The sequence below is a fragment of the Dendropsophus ebraccatus genome, chromosome 8, assembly GCF_027789765.1.
Source record: "Dendropsophus ebraccatus isolate aDenEbr1 chromosome 8, aDenEbr1.pat, whole genome shotgun sequence".
Classification (NCBI taxonomy): domain Eukaryota; kingdom Metazoa; phylum Chordata; class Amphibia; order Anura; family Hylidae; genus Dendropsophus; species Dendropsophus ebraccatus.
The window spans coordinates 23,757,634-23,782,179 of NC_091461.1; the positions used below are offsets into that span (position 1 = coordinate 23,757,634).

Genomic DNA, 24,546 nt, shown 5'->3' on the forward strand with positions numbered 1-24,546 from the left:
TGGACATCGTTAGCGATGTACATGCAGCCCTTTCCCAAACATTTTAGCTCTCCCCGCTCCCGGTCCTCTTTCTCTCCTGTTCTCCACAGCTTCCCGATCCAGGCAGCAGCATCTGAGCAGCCTGTCAGCTGACAGGCTGCTCAGATGCTGCTGCCGCCGCCAGGGCCTGTAAGCTACAGAGCATTTGAGAAAAGACCAGGAGCTGGGAGAGGTAAGGTATCAGGTGTTTGGGGAATCGTCAGCGATTGACCAGTCATTGCTATTACACGTAGTACCAAACCTAAATCAACAATCAGCCGATGATCATTGGATTTCCCTACAGCGCCACCTATGTGCAAGGATGTATTACACAGTGTTCATTGTTCAGTGTTCCTCTGTTCTTTTGGAGTTGCCTAAAAAGGTGGAAATGGTAATAATAAACCAGCACAAAAATGAACATGGAGGAATGCGTTACCACCAAATCCAGCGGGAACAACACACAACAAACAATGCAAAAGCATCAATAAAAAACACATTTTGCCGATTTGTTTTCCAGAGAATAATAACAATACCCCTGATTAAGTGCAGACCTCCATGTTTTATATCTTTATAACATACGATTCTGACTCCGATGCTGAGTAATTTATGTCTCTGAAGACTTCAGGCTAAAAATACAATAGTAAATCTGCTGTTTAATGTTTATTCATCCAACAGCTTAGGTCATTAGGAAGCTTTGGCTAAAATTAGGAAAATTTTAGTTGCCAAAGTATGCCATACATAGATCTGCACTCTGTTTTATTTCTGTGTGTTGACTGGGGTATAAGCAGCAGCGGATTACAATAGGTCCGCTTTGGGTGGTAGCCCGGGGCCCTGAGATCCTGGGGGGCCCACGGCTTCCCAAACAGACTTATACTTTCAGTGGTGTATTGTCTCCTTGCTACAGTACTGCCATGACATGCAAACAACCCGGGCCTATGATAAGGTTAATCCACCCCTGAGTATAAGTATATGAAGTGAAGAGATTGCAGTAACATCTGGGTATTGGTACCGGAGGTTGGTCAAAATTCTTCATAAGAGAATGCCTGTTGGGATACCGGCTGGATGGCCCCATGGAGGTCTTTCACCTCGGAGACAGGTGAGTTTTAGCGACACTGGGCTGTTCTTTTATAGCCCTCTCACCCTCCTATCATCCCCTCCAGTGGAGTAGCTACCATAGAGGCAGGGCAGGCAGCGGCTATGGGGCCCGGGGGAGAGGGGGGACCCTGGGGATGCATAGGAAAGATAACAGCCATCCTGTGTCGTTCTGCTTAATCCCCTTATCTACAGTGTGTGAGTGACCCAGTGTTCACTTACAAGCTGCAACACAAAAAAAGGGTTAAAAAGCACAAGATAATGAGATCTCTGCTTCACTGCTCTGATAACCCCTGACCTCTGTTCTCCGGCTGCTGCAATCAAGTAGGAAAATGTGCGGACCTCTGTGCAGAGGTCAGGGGTTAGCAGTCAGGGGTGAGCAGTGAAGCAGAGATCTCCTTGTCTTCTGCTTTTTAGCCCTTTTTTGTGCAGCATGTGAGTTAAAATGGGTCACTTACATACTGCAGCACATAAGGGGTTAAGCAGAAGGTAGTCTGTACCTGCATTAGTGTATTTAACCATAAGGGCCCCTAATGTGTCATTGGCTCTCTGCTCTGCCAGTCACTTTTGCAGCTGCAGGCATGGGGGGGGGTCCTATAAAGTTTTTTGCTATGGCCCCATGAATGCTAGCTACGCCCCTGATCCCCTCCCTAATCTATTAATAATTTAATCCAATAATAATTTTTCATTACCCTAGTGTTCATCCTCTTTCATTTCCTTCATTCACTTCTTTATACATCCCCTTCTAGGTCTACTTCTCTCTTTTCTCTCTAATTCAGTGTTCTTCTCGGAGATCCTCTGAGGTTCCTTGGAGTCTCCTCTTTAAATATTAAAACGTTTCAGGGGACAAGGGGTGGTGGTTCGGTAGCTTCTGTTGTGTTATGTTGACATACATATACGCATGTCGATTGTGCTATGGTTTATTGTGTTATTACAGCCTGTTGGATCTATTTCTATTCTATACATTTTATTATTTGAACTGATCTGTTAAATTGTTGCTGTATCTTTTGCTCTTCAAAACAGAATTTTTTTTAAAAAAAAAACCCTGTAGATAATTAAAAAACTGTCTGAATTAAAATCATAGGAAACAATCAGAAGTCAGCTTCACTATATAACAATTATTTATTATCTGTACAGGACTATAAATTACATAGAAATTTATTTTTTATTTGATATAAATTGAACTTTTATAAAAAAAAAAAAAAAAAACTCAAGTCTTCCAATACTTATCAGCTGCTGTATGTCCTGCAGGAAGTGGTATTCTTTCCAGTCTGGAGAGCACGAGAAGTTTTCTGTGGGGATTTGCAGCTGCTCTGGACAGTTCCTGTTACAGACAGAGGTGGCATCAGAGAGCACTGTGTCAGACTGGAAAGAATACACCACTTCCTGCAGGACATACAGCACCTGATAAGTACTGGAAGACTGGAGATTTTTTAATAGAAGTAAATTACAAATCTCTGCCACCAGCTGATTTGAAATAATTTTTTTTGTGAACTACCCCTTTAAGCAACGAAAAGAGAAAGTAGTATAATGCGACGACTTGTGTTCTCTATTCGGTTCATATGACTATAATCACCATTTATAAGTCTACTTTACAAGTAATTTTACTTTAATATGGGCTTCAGTAGATAATTTTACACAAGCAGAGGTTGCCATCCATTTCCCATCTGTATTTGGATGCTGAGACCACAGCAGCGCACAGCATTTTTGTCACATCCAAATAATAATAAATTACAAAAAAAAAGTGGAAAAAAACAGCAAACACTTCCACATGTTTAATCTGCTCTGCAAATGAAATAAAATATGCATGATTGAGCTGCGTCTAGTAAAATGCAGCTGTCAGGCATGTGGTTCCTTATTTAGAGTCTCCGTTTTGGAAAATAACTAAATAGACACCGGCCACCCTCGCGTAAAGATGACTAAATTACTTCTAAATGACTGAAAACATCTCAAGCCTGTAAGACGACTTATTAGTTTCAGTGCACATTGGGGAGGACAGTGGTAAAGAGAAGGGGTCGTGGATTGGACTTTGCTTTGGTTATGGTTCCTGGCATTGGTGAACATTCTACATACTTAGGGCCATTTCTAGCATCAGGTGGTGGCGGGATTGAGAGCGTCCAGGGGGCTGACCAGCTGCAGGGTGTAGAGAGTAGGGGAAGCTGGAGGCACCTCAGCTATTAGGCTCCCAGGGGCCCTGACTATTCTGTATGCCACTAGCTACTGGGAAAAATACCTACAGAGGGACCAGGCAACTGAGGATGCTACCTGAAAGGGTGGCCTAGCTACTGGGGAGAATGCCTATGGAGGGGACCAGACAACTAGGCAGGTTACCTATAGGGGGACCTAAGTACTGGGGTACTAACCACAGGGGTGGAGATGGTCAATGAGGATATTACCTGTAGTAGGAATCCTACTTGTATAGAAGCTTGTACAGAAGGGGCTGCTCTTGTAAAACTCGTCAGCCAGCAGGGTCAGGGGGGAAATTGATAATAAGAAATAACTTACCTCTCCCTGTGCCAGCGGTGAGTGGTGGGACCAGTTGCAGGACCCCCGCCAGGCTCTGGGATCTCTGGAGCCGACACTTTAAGACCCGACTGATGGACTGGCCGCTCAACCAGTCAGTGACTGGGGTGGGATGCCGCTCTAGTCACTGATTGGCTGAACAGCCAGTCCATCAGCCTTTCTGACGGGGTACCCATGGCCAGTCTCACCACTCACTGAGGGCACAAGGTAAGTTAATACTTGTAATCAATTTCCCTCCTGCTCATCTTGGCTGCTGAGTTTTAGAATCCGCCAGACTTCTCCTTTAAAAGAGGAATCTGTTGAAGGTGCCTTAAATGGAGGCAGCATAAAGTAGTGACTGAAATGCTAAACAGAACAATGTAATACTTACATCTGTTCAGCCGTTCTCTTGATATGCAGGAGAATGGGCTTCATGCCGCACCATTCCCCAAGTCCTCCAAGTGTTGACTGACAGCTGTCTGCCTATACAAAGTATACATACACAGCATAGAAAGACAACTGCCAATCAGCCACCATTTGGCAGAGGGAGCTGGTGCTCATAAATATCAAGGACTACTGAGCACCTGCAAATAATGGAGAGGACTAGTGTGCAGAGCTCAGAGTCCTTGTTATACGGGAGGATATGTCCAAATCAGCTGCAGAGAACTATGAAAGTGATACATCATTCTGTTCAGCTTCTCTGTCACTAGTTTATGCTACCCTTAGATAAGACAGCATAAGCCTACTGACAGGGTCTCTTTAAAGTATGTGATAGTGTCATCAGAAAACTCACTGACCTATTTTTAAAGTTATATTTTTAAATGTTTTTTAATAAGACTTTTTTTGTGATGTTTTTCCTAATTTTCCATTTTACTATCTATAACCTAACTTGATCCTAAGACCTTGAAGTTTTAGGTTGGCCACTAGCCCTAAAACAAAGCTGAAACCTCCTGTATACATCACTTTGCAACAGTTTTCTCCTTATCACAGACAGAGAAAGGTGATACCAGTAGATCGTAAAGACAACAGATAATGTTCACAGCTCAGCCTCCCCCTCTGGACAGATCACAGAACATGCCTATAAACCTTTTCTTATTTATGTCAATGGAACGGCTCTTTTCTATTGTTGCCCAAGGTTTATAGGCAAGCTTGCAATAAAGCATATCTCTACATGCTTTTAAAAATAGTTTGGGCAAGATGGCTTCACCCATATAATTGTACAAAAAAAAAAAAAAAATTACAATTAGAAAATTGCATCTATATACGTGTATGCAGCATAAAAAAAGGAGAGATTTAAAAAAAAATGAAGAATTAATTTTCAAAATATGAGAGTACCAGTTGGCATCATTAGGTCCCAGTGATCGTAATATGATGATGGTGCTACTAAAAGAATTACTTTTTACTTACAGAATCAGGGCATAAAAGTTGCGATTATAACCACTTACTGAAATTAAAAGAGAGGACAAAACCTCATGATGCAGCAAGAAAAATGGTAAAATTATAAAATAAAATAATATAAAAAAAAACAAATTTGTCTAATGAAACTGTTCCAATTATTCGCCAAATACTGATGAGATATTAAATAAAAAAAGATGGATTCTCTCCTAAAAAGATCAATATTTATGTGTCTTGCTTAAAGTCACTCTGTATCCACCAACCCACCAAACCGCTAGTACCATCCATTTGATGAGAGTAAATCCTTACAGCCGTGTCTTTTAAAATGCAACTGGTGCCTTGGTTAGAGCAAAAAATTATCTTTAAGGCTGGATTCACACTACGTATATTTCAGTCAGTATTGTGGTCCTCATACTGCAACCAAAACCAGGAGTGGATTAAAAACACAGAAAGGATCTGTTCACACAATGGTGAAATTGAGTGGATGGCCGCCATTTAATGGGAAATATTTGCTGTTATTTTAAAACAACGGCTGTTATATTAAAATAATAATGGCTGTTATTTACTGTTATATGGCGGCCATCCACTCAATTTCAACATTGTGTGAACAGATCCTTTCTGTGTTTTTAATCCACTCCTGGTTTTGGTTGCAGTATGAGGACCACAATACTGACTGAAATATACGTAGTGTGAATCCAGCCTTAATGTGTGTGTGTCATACTGGTGAGGCCTAGAGTAACTGTGGACCAGGTGTGCGATGCCTCTCCTTTCTTACTCCCCTACCTCCTCATCGTTAGGAACACCCCTAGGCAGGATTTTTATTCATTGCTCATCTAAAAAGTGCACCTGTGTCGCTATGGCCATGGGCTGTATCCATGTTTTCCCAGACCCCTTAGGCAGTGGCGTAGCTACCATGAAGGCAGGATAGGCGACTGCTATGGGGCCCCTGCAGGAAGGGGGCCCGAGGAAGCCTGCTCTGCCTTCATGGTAGGTACTGTATGCCACTGACAGCCAACCACTGTATCCCGCTCCCCCAGGGGTCCAGAGAGGAAGAGGGACCCACCACTGCACTGTTCAGCCCAGTCACTGTAGTGCCGGGTGAGTGGGCTGAACATCAAAAGGAGAGGAACGGAGAGCAGGACCTTCACAGAAGGAGAGGGATGAAGGACCTTATGATCACATGACCCAAAGGTCCTCTATACTTCTATGTGAAGATCAGCCCGGACTACAGGAGGAGGGGGGGGGGGGGAAGCCTGAGAGCTGTAAGTGCTGTGTATGTGTGTCAGTAAGTGTATATATGTATCTGTGGGTATATATGTATATGTTAGTATGTGTATGTATCTGTGGCTATATATATATATATATATATATATATATATATATATATATATGTATAGTCTGTAACAACGGTGTATATGTGTGTGTTTGTGTATGTCAGTAGTGTCTCAAGTGATTGACAGGTTTGCTCCCAAAGATGTTCTGCAGCAGCTTCTATTAATGCTAGGCCCTAATAAAAGAACCCACCATTAATATCTGCTGCATTTTCTTTTATTTCTGGTTGAGTATTTCTTATTACACTGAGATGATTTCCCCGTGTACAGTCTACTCATGGTGTATACACCAGCACTAGTGTAATCACATTACAGTATATATATGTGCGTATGTCAGTGGCGTATCTGTATATATGTTAATGGTGCCTCTGTGTGTGTATATATGTGTGTGTCATTGTCTGTGTTTGGCAGTGGGAGGGGGGGCAGGGGAGCGTACAGGATTCATGGGGCCCCGTACAGTTTTTTGCTATGGGGCCCCATGAATCCTAGCTACGGCCCTGCCCTTAGGGTTGCATCCAACCTCTTCAGCCACCAGTATTCAAATGCCCTACGATCAGACTCAAGCACGCTTATCTCTTACGTCTTGTATTACACTACCGTTCAAAAGTTTGGGGTCACATTGAAATGTCCTTATTTTTGAAGGAAAAGCACTGTACTTTTCAATGGAGATAACTTTAAACTAGTCCTAACTTTAAACAAATACACTCTATACATCGCTAATGTGGTAAATGACTATTCTAGCTGCAAATGTCTGGTTTTTGGTGCAATATCTACATAGGTATATAGAGGCCCATTTCCAGCAACTATCACTTCAGTGTTCTAATGGTACAATGTGTTTGCTCATTGGCTCAGAAGTAGGGATGGTCCGAACCTGCCGAGGTTCGGGTTCGTGTGGAGCAGGCGGATACAGCGGGAGTAACGCCTGGAAAACTGGGATACAGCCTATGGCTGTGGCTGTATCCCAGTTTTCCAGGCGGTCCTCCCGCTGGATCCGCCCACTCCACGGAGCGGGCAGACAGCGGGAATTATTACCGAGGGTTCGGGTTTGGACGAACCCGAACCGAACTCGGTTGGGACCATCCTTACTCAGAAGGCTAATTGATGATTAGAAAACCCTTGTGCAATCATGTTCACACATCTGAAAACAGTCTAGCTCGTTACAGAAGCTACAAAACTGACCTTTCTTTCTTTCTGGAGCATCACATTTGTGGGGTCAATTAAACGCTCAAAATGGCCAGAAAAAGAGAACTTTCATCTGAAACTCGACAGTCTATTCTTGTTCTTAGAAATGAAGGCTATTCCATGCAAGAAATTGCTAAGAAATTGAAGATTTCCTACAACGGTGTGTACTACTCCCTTCAGAGGACAGCACAAACAGGCTCTAACCAGAGTAGAAAAAGAAGTGGGAGGCCGCGTTGCACAACTAAGCAAGAAGATAAGCACATTAGACGCCTCACAGGTCCCCAACTGGCATCTTCATTAAATAGTACCCGCAAAACACCAGTGTCAACATCTACAGTGAAGAGGCGGCTGCGGGATTTTGAGCTTCAGGGCAGAGTGGCAAAGAAAAAGCCATATCTGAGACTGGCCAATAAAAGAAAAGATTAAGATGGGCAAAAGAACACAGACATTGGACAGAGGAAGACTGGAAAAAAGTGTTGTGCAAGGATGAATCCAAGTTTGAGGTGTTTGGATCACAAAGAAGAACGTTTGTGAGACGCAGAAGAAATGAAAAGATGCTGGAAGAATGCCTGACGCCATCTGTTAAGCATGGTGGAGGTAATGTGATGGTCTGGGGTTGCTTTGGTGCTGGTAAGGTGGGAGATTTGTACAGGGTAAAAGGGATTCTGAATAAGGAAGGCTATCACTCTGCACCGCCATGCCATACCCAGTGGACAGTGCTTGATTGGAGCCAATTTCATCCTACAACAGGACAATGACCCCAAAACTAGAGATGAGTGAACCCCTATGATCTACATTTGATTACCTGTGGCTGAAGAATGTCAAAGGGGTCAGGGTGCTTGAGGTTTGCTCATCTCTAATCATAAATAGAGATGAGTAAATAGTGAAATATTCGATAATTTGAAATTGGATTCGAATAGCTCCCGATATTTGTATATTCGAACGAATATTGAATCCCATTATAGTCTATGGGAGAAAATATAATATTCGACCACTAGGCGGTCACTAAATGCACAATGACACCTCAGGAAATGATGCCAACACCTCTTGATGCATATAGGACAGCAAGGGGAAGCATGCCTGGCTGCATCTAACACTAGTGATGAGCAAACATCCCAATTTTCAGGTGCAGTGTAAAATACGTAATAACGAAAATTATCGATAACTACAAATCAGTAGTAGCAAGATAACAGGTATTATCCCACAATCACAATATACAGCTGTATACCGGATATATAATTGTTTTTTGCAATAATAAAATGAAAGAGCTGTTCAACTTCTTTACAGGATGCAGACTACGCAAATCAGTAGTAGCAAGATAATGGGTATTATCCCGCAATCACAGTATACAGCCACATACACTATCAGTAGATGTCTGAACACACTGCCTGTCTCACAACGGCTTCTAAATATATGTTTTTTATACTTTTAGCCCCAACAAGGGCTTTTGGGAGTCCCTTCCTACCTAACCTCCCCTAATAGCTCTCTCTCCCTGGTATACAGTCTGTCCCTCTCTAGCTCCAACCAGCAAGTGACACAAATCTGAAATCACTATTCTTATATTGAGGAGGTGACGTAGTTTAGCCAGCCAATCACAGTTAGAGGTTTTTTTTTTAAAGTCCTGCCTATTCCATGTGCCTGTCCCTCCCCCCTGCATGTTTATTGGGTGGAAAGCAGCAGGGGATGTGGGAGGGTGAATAGAATTTTTACTGTGTTATCGTTCGAATATTTAAACACAATCGAATAGCGTGAATAGCGTACTATTTGACTGAATACTATTCGCTCATCACTAATCATAAACTATTCCCATCATGCCTGGACAGCTGTCCCGGCATGATGGAAATTGCAGTTTTGCAATAACTGGAGGGTCGAAGGTTCTCAATCCTTGGCTTACAAACTCATGGTGTTGGTAGGTAGGCAATAAAAAAAGTGGTGGGAATCATTCTATCTGGTTGTAAATTTTTTTCTACTTAGAAGGGTCGATGGTCATAATCATAATTGTATCTAAATTTTGTAGATAATTCTTTTTGTCTGCTTGGCTGGGAAGGCAATGGGTACATATTTGGTCAGCTTTGCTTCCATTATAATGCATATACAGAGACTTGTGAGTACATTGACATCTGAACCCGACTCCTCACCCCTTCCTCCCAGATGACAATTTATCGGAACTCATTTACTCCAATGCTCTGTGTTTTCCAGGCTGCTGGCAGGAGCCGGCTTTCCCTTAGGTCCGCTAGGTATTTGATCTGTTAGTTCCTCTTAATGATGATGTATTGTTTGCGACCAAGTCATGGCTCTCCTTCATGGACAGACATTGGAGAATCCCTTCCTAATCAGCACTTCAATGATTTCTTCCTGTATTTTTTTTCCTCGTGACCGGTCCAGCCTTCGATGGGGCCATTATGGTTCTTTGGAGATAAAACGGTGCATTCATAATAAAGCGTTTATTCCTCAAGACTCCGATAATTGAAATCCTGGCAAGTAAAGCTTTGAAACTATTCCTGAGTGAATGTATATAGATATCCATGTGCTTATAGGAATCCATGAAGTGTGTACATGAAGGAGGCAGCTTATTTTCCAGTTTACTGGCCATGTAACTCCCAGTAGTGGGTTAGATCCCATTTAACACATTATATATCATTTTAAGTATAATGAACGTTGGTCTAGACTTGGATTATATACAAATGACGGCCATAAATTTTAAGGCAATGTCAGATTTATTTCAATTTTTTGCAAGTAAACTGACTTGAGCTTAACCCAATAGTGTAAATACATGCAGCATGGAGATTTAGAGGGTCCCGGTGGCCCACCAACATAAATAGGTAGCACAGAAGTGTAATGACATATGATTACACAATACGGTAACTCTAGACAGTGCTAAATGTCTATTTGCATTATTTTATATTTGAGTTGTATAATAATGTATATGGAGCCTAGACATGGTGATACATGGGGTGGGCTCTGGCACAGTCTTTGCTCCAAGGACCAAGCTACACTTAGCAGTTGTGATCCTTTCACTAATAGTCATGATTTATATGGTGGTACCATTGATAGAAACTACTGCTCTGGACAGTTCCTGTCAAAGACAGAGGTGGCAGCAGAGAGCATTGTGTCAGACTGGAAAGAATACACCACTTCCTGCAGGACATAAAGAGGCTGATAACTACTAGAAGATTGAGTTTCTCAAATAGACGTACTTTGCAAATCTATTTAACTTTCTGACACCAGCCTTACCACGTATTAAATTACAAACCCCTATATACTGTACTTAGGCTAGGTTCACACTGCGTTTTCAGCATCCGTTTAACGGATCCGTTTTTTTTAACGTCCAGAAAAATAGGGTCAGCAACGTTTTTTGGTCCGCCAAAAAAAACGGATCCGTTTTTTTTTATAATGGAAGTCAATGGAAAAACGGATGCACACAAATGAATCCGTTTTTTGCAATCCGTTTTTCATGCGTTTTTTTGAAAAAACGGATGCGTTAAACGGATGCTGAAAACGCAGTGTGAACCTAGCCTTACCACCCCTGGTCTCCCAGCACTGTAGCTGTCATATCTACTGGTAGCTGCATTTGTGTTTTTACTTCTTCTGATGGCATCCTTCTAGCTGCTTAGTTAACCACAGATTAGAGCAGGGGGGAGTGGAGAGTCATTGGTAGAGGAAAGAACAATTCTTGAGCGGCAACAATATCAGAGAGTAGATTTCACAGTGGGAGCTCTGGAGGAACGGAGGAGGTAAGTATGAAGGAGTATGTTGTTTTGTGTAGGAGGTGGCATTGGGTTAACTTTCAGGTTTTCCTCCACAAATTATTTGATCACTCAATTGTACTAAAAACTATGGAAGGGTCAAGTATCTGTAGCAGAATTGGCCAAGTACTTTAACTCCTACCCAAGCACTTACCCAAAACTTACCTTCTTCAATCTCAAATTACCCCCTTGTGCCATTTCGCTGAGATGCCAGGGACCTCATGTGACTGTTACCTGTGCACTCTCTAAAACTACAGCACTTACACGAAGATAGCCCCTATATCTGGCCATTCTACAAAATTAATGCATTCCTAGTCTTGACTGCCTTGCATTTCATACCTACATCCAGCCTTATTGGCAGATCATGGGATCAATGGAGCCAGAAGGGTGCAGCAGAGAAGATGCTTCCCCTGAGGCACTCTGCAATCTGCAGCCTGAGGCGAGATTCTCATCTTGCTTCATGGGCGATATAGCTTTAAAGCAACCTCTACCTCTACTAGAGTCTACTTCTTCTCCACATGGTGTGTTACTGGCACAATTAATTTCCGCATCATTTTGGCTGTTGTTGATAATTCTCCTTGTTATAGGTTTTCAACAAAAAGTCACCAATACGAGCCACCTGCTCGGTTTATCTATAAAATATAAAAAAGCACAACCATACAATGCACCAATTCCAGCCGCTTGAGAAACGAGAATCTTTCTGTAATCTAGTCCCTGGCAGAATTGATGGTATTCACAGTAATTGTTGTAATTATTTTGTGAGATTTCCAAGGTCTGCCATCAATTAGTCCATGTCTCGCTCCGACAGAAGTTACCGCTCATCTGTGTTTTCATATATTTAAGTGAAAAATTATTGATGCCCATATTTCATTTGTAAAAGCCATCTTCCACTTGGCAAGCTAGCAGAACTAACAGGTTTGCTTTGACAATTCTAGTAATGAAAAACTACAATGTTATAAAATATCACAATGCTGCTAGTGAATAAATTTGATATGCAGCTCATAAATTATTGATGGACTTGACAGGTTTCTATTAGAAAGGAGAAACAATTCCTCATAATTAACTAATGTAATGTAAAGGTTGCATTCCCTTCCACCAAGTAAGCTTATATTACATAGAATATTGTGATGGGGGCGAAGCCTTAAAGGAACTGCACACTATTGCAGCCTGTTCTACTATTGCTCTAATACATCTAAAATGAATAATAAAGCAAACGTAAGATTATTTTTGATTAAATATATCCCACTGTTTTGGGTCCACAGTGGACCCGAAGATCTTTGCATTTGCCTGTGGGTAGTCTAAGACTCCAGTCATTTTCCATTCTTTTTCATCGTCTTTATTCTATGCTACAGATATTAGAATAGGGAGTAGATGAAAGGGAGTAGCACCTGATGACAGGATCAGACTACACAGGGTTTATTCTGTAGTCTGTTGCTATGGAGATGGATAGATTTACATAGGGGTTATACGAAAATACAAAAAGAAGTAGGGTATTTTTGATCAAAATAACAAAAAATAATTTTGCAAAAGTGGATAAACGATTTAATTTAAATTTGGTATTGAACAATCAGCAACCTCTAATCCAGTTTAGAGGAATTTTACATGATTTAAGTTAAAGGAGAAGTCCAAAATTTTACTTTATTTAAAAATCCGGCAGGGAGAAACATCTTAAGGAACAACTACTCACCCCTCCCCGTGCCTGTGAATTGCCCCCCTGCCAGAAGGTCCTGAACCCCCACCGGAAGACATTTTGCCCTGAATTTTAATGATGTCATGTCTCGGGGAGGGGGGGATTGGCAAACCCTGACCGGGCTGATGGGTGCCTCATCAGCCACTCAGAGACTGTAGCGGTGTTCTGTCCCAGTGACTGAATTTCTGAATGGGGTATCCATCAACCGGGTCCTGATGTGGAAGAGGGGAGAGCTGGAGAATGGACGCGGAACAGGATGCGGTAGAGCGAGGGTACGGGGAGCGGTAAATAGTAAATATAAATTTTTTATTACGTTCCCCCCCCCCTGCCAGAAGTGAATATTTGTTGCCCCTTTATAAACATAATGGACAATATAGAAATAATATATAAAACCAATTCCAATGAATTCCAAAAAGGAATAAGGGCTGCTACAGTAGTAGTACAGGTGAGTGAACCACCTGAAATTTGCTTCAGAAGGATTCATTGTGGTTTGCCCATCAACTGGAAGAAACTTCACAATCACTGGGCTGGGCCTGGCAACTGTATTAGCCAGTGCTTTCCTTTGGGCTGCTATGCAGGAGCAGGGACTCCTATCAAAGACAGATGCCCCTGCTCTTGTACTTTCTGAGCAGTAAGACATACATTGCATTACTGTCTATGACTATTGAAATGTGGCATGTGCTTGGTGATGCATAAAGCACCACTGCTTACTTCTGGCTGGCCTAACACATTCGCTAGGCCAAGCATCCTGTACGGAGGATCAATGTATGCCTCTCTGCTCAGTGAACAGGAGCAGGAACTCCTGTCTTTCACAGGGGTCCCTGCTCCTGTACATATTTTCTATGCCTGACCCAGCAAATGTGAGTAAGCAGACAGCACACAGTTCCTGAGCCAGGTGCTCTGTCTTTAACCGGAGTCTCTGTCACTATACTGATTCACCCAAGGTGAATCAGAAAAAAAATTGATTCAGGTGAATCCCATTTTTTCTCCCAAATTGGAATAAATTGTAAATTTCGGGAACACATGCGGCCAAAATCACACTCCTGGTTCTATGGCATTATCGCATGGCTATTGGTGACCGCATGGGGGGCGTGGGTTGATGTGGAAACATGGCCAAACTAATTTGCTCATCTTTAGTAAGAAGCAATGGTAAGGTACACCTAGTCTATTAAAAAAAAATTATCGGAACAAAAAAATGTATATATTTTGAGTTCCCAGCGCCGGACTGGCCCACCAGAGGACCGGAGAATCCTCCGTTGGGCCCCCCGCATTAGATCCTGTACCAACACTGACTGACATGTCATTTCTCACTGGTTCCTTATTGGTGGGCCCCCGGGATCATTTCCTCTGGTGGGCCCCAGACCAGATACCCCAGTCCGACACTGTGAGTTCCTATCTAATAACGAATGACCGATATGCAAAATCTCCCAAATTCTTCAAAACAAACATCCAACGCTACAGCAGAACAAACATCATCCAAAGCATGAGCATATACCACCTATAGCTCAAACAACACCTGTAATCATAAAGAAAACAAAAAGTCAATTTCCCATCAACCCCAGGAAAAATGAGATAAGATATTAAATATCTACTATTGTTTAGACAGAGAGAGCCTAAAAACAGATGACAAAGGATTCTGGGATTCCATGTCATTTGCCTGCTGGACACTAGATAAGAATGCAGAAACTTGCAAGGGAAGCAAATTTGCTATTACAGACAAATATTGAGAGTCATAACATATGCTGTTAACATTGCTTTGACCTTAAAAGTGCTTCTAATTTTTGTAAGAGCATATATTATTTTCGGCAGTCATTCTAGACCTTGGTCTTTTCCAGCTGTTCTCTGCCTGGAGGCTCCGGCTAGACTGTTTGGTCCCAGGACATCAGTAACATGAAATATAAATACGGTCCTTAGGGGACAGCCCATGATGTAATTCACTCTTTACAATACAGGATTCCGGGAGACAAGTCGTTTCGGCTGAATTAATTTGCACCCTGAACACATCAACATGAAGCAGAACTCTCGCAAACATTGGATATTTAGCTCTGAGGCTCCAATTTCATTATTATAATAAGAAAGGAAATTTGGCCTCTTTTTAAATCGTTTTGAAAAATAAAAATAAAAAATTGTGACTTTGTGATTTATTCTGTAAGAAGCAGTAAGTTTTTCATCACCCTGGTCAACAGGTAGATGGTAAACACCTCCACAAAGGCGCGGAATGACATTTGCATCGCAGGGATTTCCAGTGACGTGATCAAAGGGGTTTCCCCTTCTTCAGTCTTCCTTTTGAATGCAGTTATTACTGGGATTTTCCTAAGTCTTCCCATACTTATCAACTGCTGTATGTCCTGCTTGAAATGGTGTTTTCTTTTCAGTCTGACACAGAGCTCTCTGCTGCCACCTCTGTCTGAACAGGAGATTTTTTCCATGGGGATTTGCTGCTGCTTTTGACAGTTCTTGACATGGACAGAGGTGGCAGCAGAGAGCACTGTGTCAGACTGAAAAGAATACACCACTTCCTGCAGGACGTACAGCAGCTGATATGAACTGGAAGACTTGAGATTTTTAATTAGAATTCAAGTGTCCCTGTCGTTATAACTTTCAAAATCTAAATCAACAGTAGTTATCATGGAGAACACGGCACTTCCTGTTTTCTGACTTTTTTTTCTTAAAAAACAAGAAAACAGTCAGAAAACAGGAAGTCCTGTGTATTCCATGCCATCTGAGCGCTCACAGAGAGAAGGCAGTCATGTGATTGATGGACACAGTGAGCCGTAACTCTCTGAAAAAAAGAGACTAAACAGAGGAATTCCAGACAGTACAACCAGTCAGAAAATCTGCCTGCAGGAGACTGGACCTGGATTTCTGGTAAGTACAGCTTTGTTTTACAGCATGATAACAAAAAAAAAATAAAAAATGAATGTATATTGCAAACTTGCTTTATATCACATCTACTGTTGATTTAAGTTTTGAATGTTATAAGTGACACTTTATATTACAAATCTATATAACTTTCTGAAACCAGTTGATCCGAAAGAAAAATATTTTCGCCAGAGAAGGGGAACGGTCATCACTTCCATGCTGCCTGAACATTAAATAATTGGGTGGTTCCCGATGGCTGCTTGATTTTATAACTATGCAAACGGCATCTAGGAGTGAGTTAATTTGGGGGGGGGGGGGGGGGGGGTAGGTTTAGGATTCCTGTCATTTATGCACAGGATCACTCTTGTATTCAAGATTATGATGCTGTGTCTGGATTTGTATGCGATATCTTATTGGAATTTTAGATCCACAAAAAAAACCTATTTAGGGACTTTATTGAGTTCCTCCCAAATACATATTGAAAGCTCATTGAAGCCATTTATAGAAATGAGTAAGAAAAAAGTTATGATTCAAGACATTACACAAACCTGTAAGAAGGGAAATACATAGTCACTCTCCACTGAGGTAAAGTAAGAGTTCTTGGGATGTCTCAGTGTCTGTCACCCAGTGATCCTGAGAAATCCCTGTGAATGCCCTAGATGCCGTCTAACCTGTCAGATATACTTGTTACCTGATATACTGCAAATTCTACTATATACTGCACATTCTACTAGGGGCAATGGATACAACACAAACATGACTATACATACTATACCAAGTAACCGAGGATGTCAGACACTAACTATACTGGTCATCGGCTTCCTCACAGTGTACTCAGGTCCCGGTCCCTGGTGCATGTGGTACAAACAATTTCTCATTTCTGGTTTCACTTGCCAATGTTAGTAAGGAGGGGCGGGCTGGTCAGGGCGGATTAGTGCACTGAGGTTGATAGCCCCGTCCCCAGTGCACCGAAATACCTCATTAGCATATTACATAAACTGCTGATATCACGAAAACTTCGTAGAGGATGAAGGTAAAAAACTTACCTTCATCCTCAGCACCTGTGCCCTATAGGGATCAGCAGGTTAGATGCTTCTTTCGGAGTCATCCAAAACCAAGGACTATGCATGCTAGCTATTCATCAGATACCAAGCACTATTCATTCTACTGAGTCATCCCAAGCTGATATATAACCTCCCAGTCATCACAGATCATACACTATAGAATTTCTCAGGCATTATAGACCAAGCACTATACACACTATGGAGTCATCACAGACCAAGCACTATACACACTATGGAATGATCACAGACCAAGCACTATACACACTATGGAGTCATCACAGACCAAGCACTATACACACTATGGAATCATCACAGACCAAGCACTATACACACTATGGAATCATCACAGACCAAGCACTATACACACTATGGAGTCATCACAGACCAAGCACTATACACACTATGGAATCATCACAGACCAAGCACTATACACACTATGGATTCATCACAGACCAAGCACTATACACACTTAAATTCAGCACAGACCAAGCACTATACACACTATGGAGTCATTAAACACATAGCTCTACAGATTCTTCTGAGGGATCAGAGACCAGACGCTGAGACTACATATTATAAACATTTGCATAAGAAAAACCTAATCTGAACAGACCCCACAGGACACAGGGTGGACAAAAAGGTCAATAACCTAGAGACAACTTACAGACATAAGTAAACATTAATAAATTCATTTAGCCAAGCATTTTTAACTATTTTATCCAGGACATTCATACCATATAGACAGACCATTACTGCTACCTTAGGTGGATCTATACACTATGCTTCTCCATTAACAAAAAACTTCTACTCCCTATCTTGAAGCACTATATTATCAATAGGCAATGGCGGGATAGGGATTTATTCTAAAAATCATAAAAAGAGTCTGGAGGTGGAAACAAAAAATCCAGACCCTTCCTTCCTGCGTAACAAAACCTGGCCCTGTAATGTAGGGCGTATGTTATTTCTTGCTATGGGGCTCCATGGTAATAATATCTGCATTTATTGCTATACTTTGCACTGGAGTAGGGAGTATTATGTCATCTGTCATCCATTTCATCTTTCATATACAGTACAGTGAATGAAGACGCCGCCTCTAAGGGCCATACCGTGTGGTTGTGCGCAGTGATCACAGCAGTCCCGTCTACCATGTAGTGGGTCGTAGTGAAGTCCCTAGTGAACAGCCCCCTAGAAAATAATAAAGCATTGGTATTATTAGCTGAGAGAAAATATCCACACATTTCACCATCTTATTTTTATTACTGGACATGAAAGCGCTCGATGAAAGTATTAAAATAGAAGAATGGGTAATCGCCATCTGTGTCATTAAAAAAAGCTCCACGCTCAGTTATAAATGGTGGAAATTCACATTAATTATTATACAGATATAAAGACAACAAATTTAAATTAAAAAAATCTCACTTGGCTCGATATACCACTGGGCATTTCCGGCTATCAGTAACGCCTCATTTTTACTGTTCATGCATTGAGGTGCATTGGGGGAGATTTATCAAACTGGTGTAAAGTAGAATTGTCTTAGTTGTCCCTAACAACCAATCAGATTCCACCTTTAATCCCTTACAGATTCTTTGCGAAATGAAAGGCGGAATCTGATTGGTTGCTAGGGGCAACTAAGACAATTCTACTTTACACCAGTTTGATAAATCTCATAGAGGGAGATTTATCAAACATGGTGTAAAGTGAAACTGGCTCAGTTGCCCCTAGCAACCAATCAGATTCCACCTTTCATTTCGCAAAGAATCTGTAAGGGATTAAAGGTGGAATCTGATTGGTTGCTAGGGGCAACTGAGCCAATTCTACTTTACACCAGTTTCATAAATCTCCCCCATTATGTCTATCACATGGTAGCATGGATAATAAAAGTGGCAGAGACAGCATTGGCATCAGAGCCCTGGAACATAGGATTAAGTCTACAAGTAACACTAGGGTACATTGGGCACTATCAAAGTGTTGATGGTGATGTCCCTATTTATTACATAGTAACATAGTTAATAAGATTTAAAGGGAACCTGTCACCCCCCGTGCTGGGGTCATGGCCGCCCGACCCCCCGCTAGAGCCCCGGATACTTCCCCCATCTCGCCAAGTCCCGCTCCTGAAGCCAGTCCCGGGACAAAGATATCCTTGTCGGAAGCCTGGTGCGCGCTGAAGAGATGAGTCCGACGCCCATAGAGAATGACGGCTCCATTAATTCTCTATGAACGTCGGGCTCATCTCAGCAGCGTGTGTGGCGGGCTTCTGACAGTGATATCTCCGTCCTGGGACCGGCTCCAAGAGCGGGACTTGGCGAGATGGGGTAAGTATCCTGGGCTCTAGCTGGGGGTCGGGCGGCCTTCACCCCGGCATGGGGGGGGGAAAGGTTCCCTTTAAAGAAGACAAGAGTCTATCAAGTTCAACCTACAAAAACTTTACTGTGTTGATCCAATGGAAGGCAAAAACCCTTACGAGGCAGGTGCCAATTTCCCTGTCACACGGTGAAAAATTCCTTCCCGACTCCAAAAAGACAAATCAGAGTAATCCCTGGATCAACATATCAACATATTGATAACACTATTGATGTGCACGTCTGAAATTATGGATAATGTGCAACTGAACAGATTTCAGATTAATAATCATGGCGGGAGCTTCGAAACTGTTCTTTGCGCACGTGTACTGACCCGCTGTTTGTTCAATTGCACATTGTCCATAATTACAGACCATGTACAGAATGTGTGAATGCCCTCTTAGTCTGAGAATTGCTTGGGGCTATTCCAGCTCCTGCTATTCCTAACTTAAAATAGAAAGATAGAAGACAGGAAGGAGGAAGATGCACATCCTTGGGGGAGATGTTCTACAAGAGCCACATGACATCATCGTTACTGATTTTAAGGCTGGGCCTAGGACCAAGTGGCTGCCAAGCTATGGAAGGTCAGAAATCTGCACCCCACAGTTGGGAATTGCAGCTTCACTGTGTGTAAGGACTTCTGAAAAATAATAGGAGCTGCACATATCTAGGTTACAGCCCTGCTAGGACCTTCCTCCAAGTCCATGGCAAATTACTGCAGAAATTTTTTTTAGTAGCTCCAGATGAAATTCCTACTCAGCCTTGAGGCCTAAGAAGAAAACTGTGAGGCTAAAGTAGTCATACCACGTCTGTATTTTTCTACTAAGTTCACCATTGTCTTCCCTTGATTGAAACATCTTTTGTGAACAAGACCAATGACAATTTTTCACTTTTGGCTGGAGATCCCCTTTAAGTGTATTCTCTAGTAAAAAACATTGTTGGTCCATCTATATGACAAGCCAACAGTGTGACAATGATGGAGGATAGGGGGGGGCTGGATCTCCATGATCAGTGGTATACAGGGAACGTGGCACATTAATTATAATGGCTTTATATGTTGATGGCGCTCAGTATAATCTATGGTGACGTGCGTTCTGAATTTGACACTAGTTGTTATTTTGTAAATATAATAGAATAAGTACAGATATAAACAACATGTTATTGGGCCATCTGTCTCTACAGAAACATTTACATTCTGATCAGCGGAGTCAGGCTGGAGCGGAATCAGGCAGCAGGTGCAGATAGAAAGTAGTGTCAACCTCATTCTTATCTGTAATCGAATTCATTCTCCAGACCTATTCTGATGCAGTATCTAATTTATTGGTAATGGCACAAGCTAGGTCATTGACCTTGCAGCCCTCGTCTTCTTGATTATATTACGCTTGGTGCTAGGTCACTATGAGACTGACAAAACAGCACTCAGCTGGGAGAATAATGAAATTTCCTCACTATGGAAGTGTAGTGCTCATAATCCCCGGAAACATCGCTCAGCGCTCAGCTAATAAACTTATTACAATTCATAGAGGAACTGGGATCCTATCTATCTCTCTATCTATCTATCTATCTATCTATCTATCTATCTATCTATCTATCTTCCATCTATCTTCCATCTATCTCCTATTATCTATCTATCTATCTATCTATCTATCTATCTATCTATCTATCTATCTATCTATCTATCTATCTATCTCCTATCTATCTATCTATCTATCTATCTATCTATCTATCTATCTATCTCCTATCTATCTATTGGTGTGTTTACACACCAATATGTAGTCCTGCGAATAAAGCTAAATTGAATTTGATAGATAGATAGATAGATAGATAGATAGATAGATAGATAGATAGATAGGAGATATGGTGCGTCTACACAGAGAGATTTATTTGACAGATCTTTGAAGCCAAAGCCAGTAACAGACTATAAACAGAGAACAGGTCATAAAGGAAAGACTAAGATTTCTCTTTTTTCAAATCCATTTCTGGCTTTGGCTTCCAAAATCTGTCACATAAATCTCTCTGTGTAAACGCACCATATCTCCTATCTATCTATCTATCTATCTATCTATCTATCAAATTCAAATTAGTTTTATTCGCAGGACTACATAATAGCATTGCCAAAGCAAGTAGGGAATGACTAAGTAGGGACAGGGAATGGGGATAGGGAACACAGGGTTGTATAGAAATCCAAGGCATATCATGCTCGTCCCAGGCACGGACACATTATGCCATTAAGGCCACTGTTTTCTTCTCTTCCCTAGCAGGATAGGCAGTTTCTCTTTCTCCTCTATGGTGGTGAAGCGTGGAAATCAGTCTTCTATCTATCTCATATCTATCTATCTATCTATATATCTATCTCATATCTATCTATCTATCTATCTATCTCATATCTATCTATCTATCTATCTATCTATCTATCTATCTATCTATCTATCTCATATCTATCTATCTACCTCCTATATATCTCCTATCGTTCATTCTGTCGGTTTTGCTATTTATCTATTAGTTGTATGGCCACCTTTCCCCTGCACTCCCTGTATACATCTATGCGGCCTGTCATGCCATTTCTACACATCAATCTGAATTTTAAACAAGGGTTGAAATGAAAGTTTAGTTCTAATCTCCTCATTGATTGATCCCATGTTGTGCTCAGGGTTAGAGGCAGATGAGAAGCACATCATTGATTTCCTACTGGCGTCTATCCAAGTACATGAAGGAAGTGATACCAATTCAGATGGCCAATAACTTAGACTAATTAGATCAATACCCTGAAGGGGCCAAAGCGTCCGTCATCGACAGATATTGTACACCTTCTAAAATGTATACTACATAAGTTTAATTAATAAGTATAAGATATTCTTGCATATGTTATTATCATTATATCATTATGAGCTTTGTTGTGTCGTACTGGGATATATTATTTCTATTATAACAGTTAGACCTAGGAGTTCAGCTGAAGCGGGGTATTACCGTCACCACAGTCCTGACAGATTCCTAGTAGCCGCCAAGAGAATTTCCAATGCAAGCAGGGATGAGACTGAGAAAACGTTATCACAAGATAAATATAACAGTAGTGCACTCTGTAGCCTATTACCAGAACCCATGCTATGATCAATGTACCATGCACACTAAGGATGGACAATCTGTATGGAAATCTAAATACCCTCCCCATTACCCCCCTTCCCTCCTAGAATGGATTAAGTCCAGTCATTTATTGTCGTCTCAGATGTTCCATCCACCAAAACTATTGGACCTGGCCCACTAATATCTCTCAGTCTAGTGCCAGACCACCATATTCCCATCCAAGCAGTGGGAAGCTCTACACCAGTGCTTCTCAACTCCAGTCCTCAGGCCTCACCAACAGGTCATGTTTTGAGGATTTCCCATACAAAGAACACATGTGATAATACCTGATGCACTGAGTATAATTATATCACCTGTGAAATTCTAAGGAAATCCTCAAAACATGACCTGTTGGTGAGGCCCGAGGACTGGAATTGAGAAGAACTGATCTACACCTTCTTGGCTTCCACCCAAACTCCAAGGATCTCTGCAGACTGCCGTAGAGAACAGTGTCATAAAGAACAATGGATACAATATTTGACACTGTCTCTGAAAGTACTCTGAACCCAAGTGCCCGGCATTTGACTCCTGGCGACTGGAGAAGTTGGATGCCACCCTAGGGAGTCCTGGACAACATGGACACAGCTATAGGCTATGTTCACATGCTGTAAGAGACCGGCCGTTCCGTGACTGCAGTAGCGGCCGGATGATTCTTGTGGCCGCAGGGTTCTGATGCGGGTGCATCCGTGCGCGCCCGCATCAGAACTCCCCACAGCACACTATGGAGTGTACGACCACAGCCGCTTGCTCCACAGTGTGCACTGACATGGTTTTCAGTGAATAGCGGCCGCAGAAAACTGACATGTCAGTCGTTGCAGAGCCGCTAGGGATCCCGGCCGGAACGTATAGCCTGTGTATACGCTCCGGCCAGGATCCCATAGACAGAGAGGTAACATATATTTTTGTTATAATTTTACGAAAATATACATTGTGTGAACACAGCCATAGACTGTATCCATGTTTTCCTGCCAGCCATAGGGCGGCATCCAATTTCTGAGCACATTGCCAAACCCAAAGAGTTCGACAATCCGCTCAACACTAACTATAAGTAAACCGGAACTGTATAACTTTATAGGCATTGTTTAATAAAATTTGGGGGAAATTGTTATAAGAAAGTAACCCCTTCCACTACAAAATAAGAGACTATTTGAAGGTTACTGTTGTGTTTTGTATCTAAGGCCCATTTTCTCTTCCAGAAACAGTTAAAACTATGAGACTTGTGTAAGAAAATTGTCGGAGAGAAGACCAAAGCCAAGTCAGCCTTCTGCTGTATATCAAAAAGTTTTTTAACAAAATCCTATCAGTGCCGTAAAGGAGGTGCAAATCTTAAATGTATTATATAGGAAATGTCTAATCTGGCCTAATTCCAGTATTTTACAGATATTCAATCCTTTCTTAGCTTCGGCTGTCCAGGCATGATGGGAATTGTAGTTTTGCAACAGATGAAGGGCTGAAGGTTCCCCATTCCTGCTTTAGATGTTCAAACTTAGAACCAATAACCCCTTTCCCACATTTCCACAACATAAACCTTCCCCCAAGATCAGACCAGTAAGCGTACCCTATATAGTCTGAATGGGGGATTGGAGAAGGAATCGGTAACAGGAAATTCTCTTAAAAGAAGGAAGAGTACAGTAGGCCTCAGTAAGGAAGATTCCGAGGAATATGACAGATAAACACGCAGAGAATACTAGCCAGGATCGGCCATCATGAATTCATCACCTGACAACAATGACCGCTGGTGATAAACTGAGGAAAGCACAAATACCGCACAATATATCACACGAGATGAACGAGAGGCAAATTAGCGAATGGCATTGATGGATGATTGAACGACGCGCTAATTCCATGAAGTCAGATTCATTTAGTCATAAGATAATGCTGAATACATTATTATAAACCGTATCATATGAAGAATGGTCACCGAGATAGAGGATGAATGTGGTTGTGCTAAACAGGTGTCAATGATAAATGTATGAAATATGGTGGATGGTTATTAGAATAGATAGATATAAGATGGAGAGCTGATAGATAAATAGATACAAAGATGGATATTACTGCAAAAGGAAAAATAGCTAAATAGAGGGGAAGATAATAGATAGGAGATGGATAGATAGGAGATAGATAGATAAGATAGATAGATAGATAGATAGATAGATAGATAGATAGATAATAGATAGGAGATAGATAGATAGATAGATAGATAGA

The 24,546-nt window shown here is 41.6% G+C and overlaps 1 protein-coding gene across 5 annotated transcripts in view; it reads right to left on the reverse strand.

Moving 5' to 3' along the window:
• The window catches only part of ADAM12 (ADAM metallopeptidase domain 12), a 395,681-nt gene that overhangs the window by 177,468 nt on the left and 193,667 nt on the right, over nt 1-24,546 (reverse strand). For 4 of the 5 annotated variants that reach the window (XM_069980036.1, XM_069980034.1, XM_069980038.1 and 1 more), the window contains one exon: nt 17,989-18,067. In XM_069980036.1, the coding sequence (XP_069836137.1) occupies nt 17,989-18,067 (79 nt within the window). Of the gene's footprint in view, nt 1-17,988; nt 18,068-18,301; nt 18,390-24,546 lie in introns of those variants that run through there. The other variant, XM_069980037.1, reaches the window with a different exon arrangement.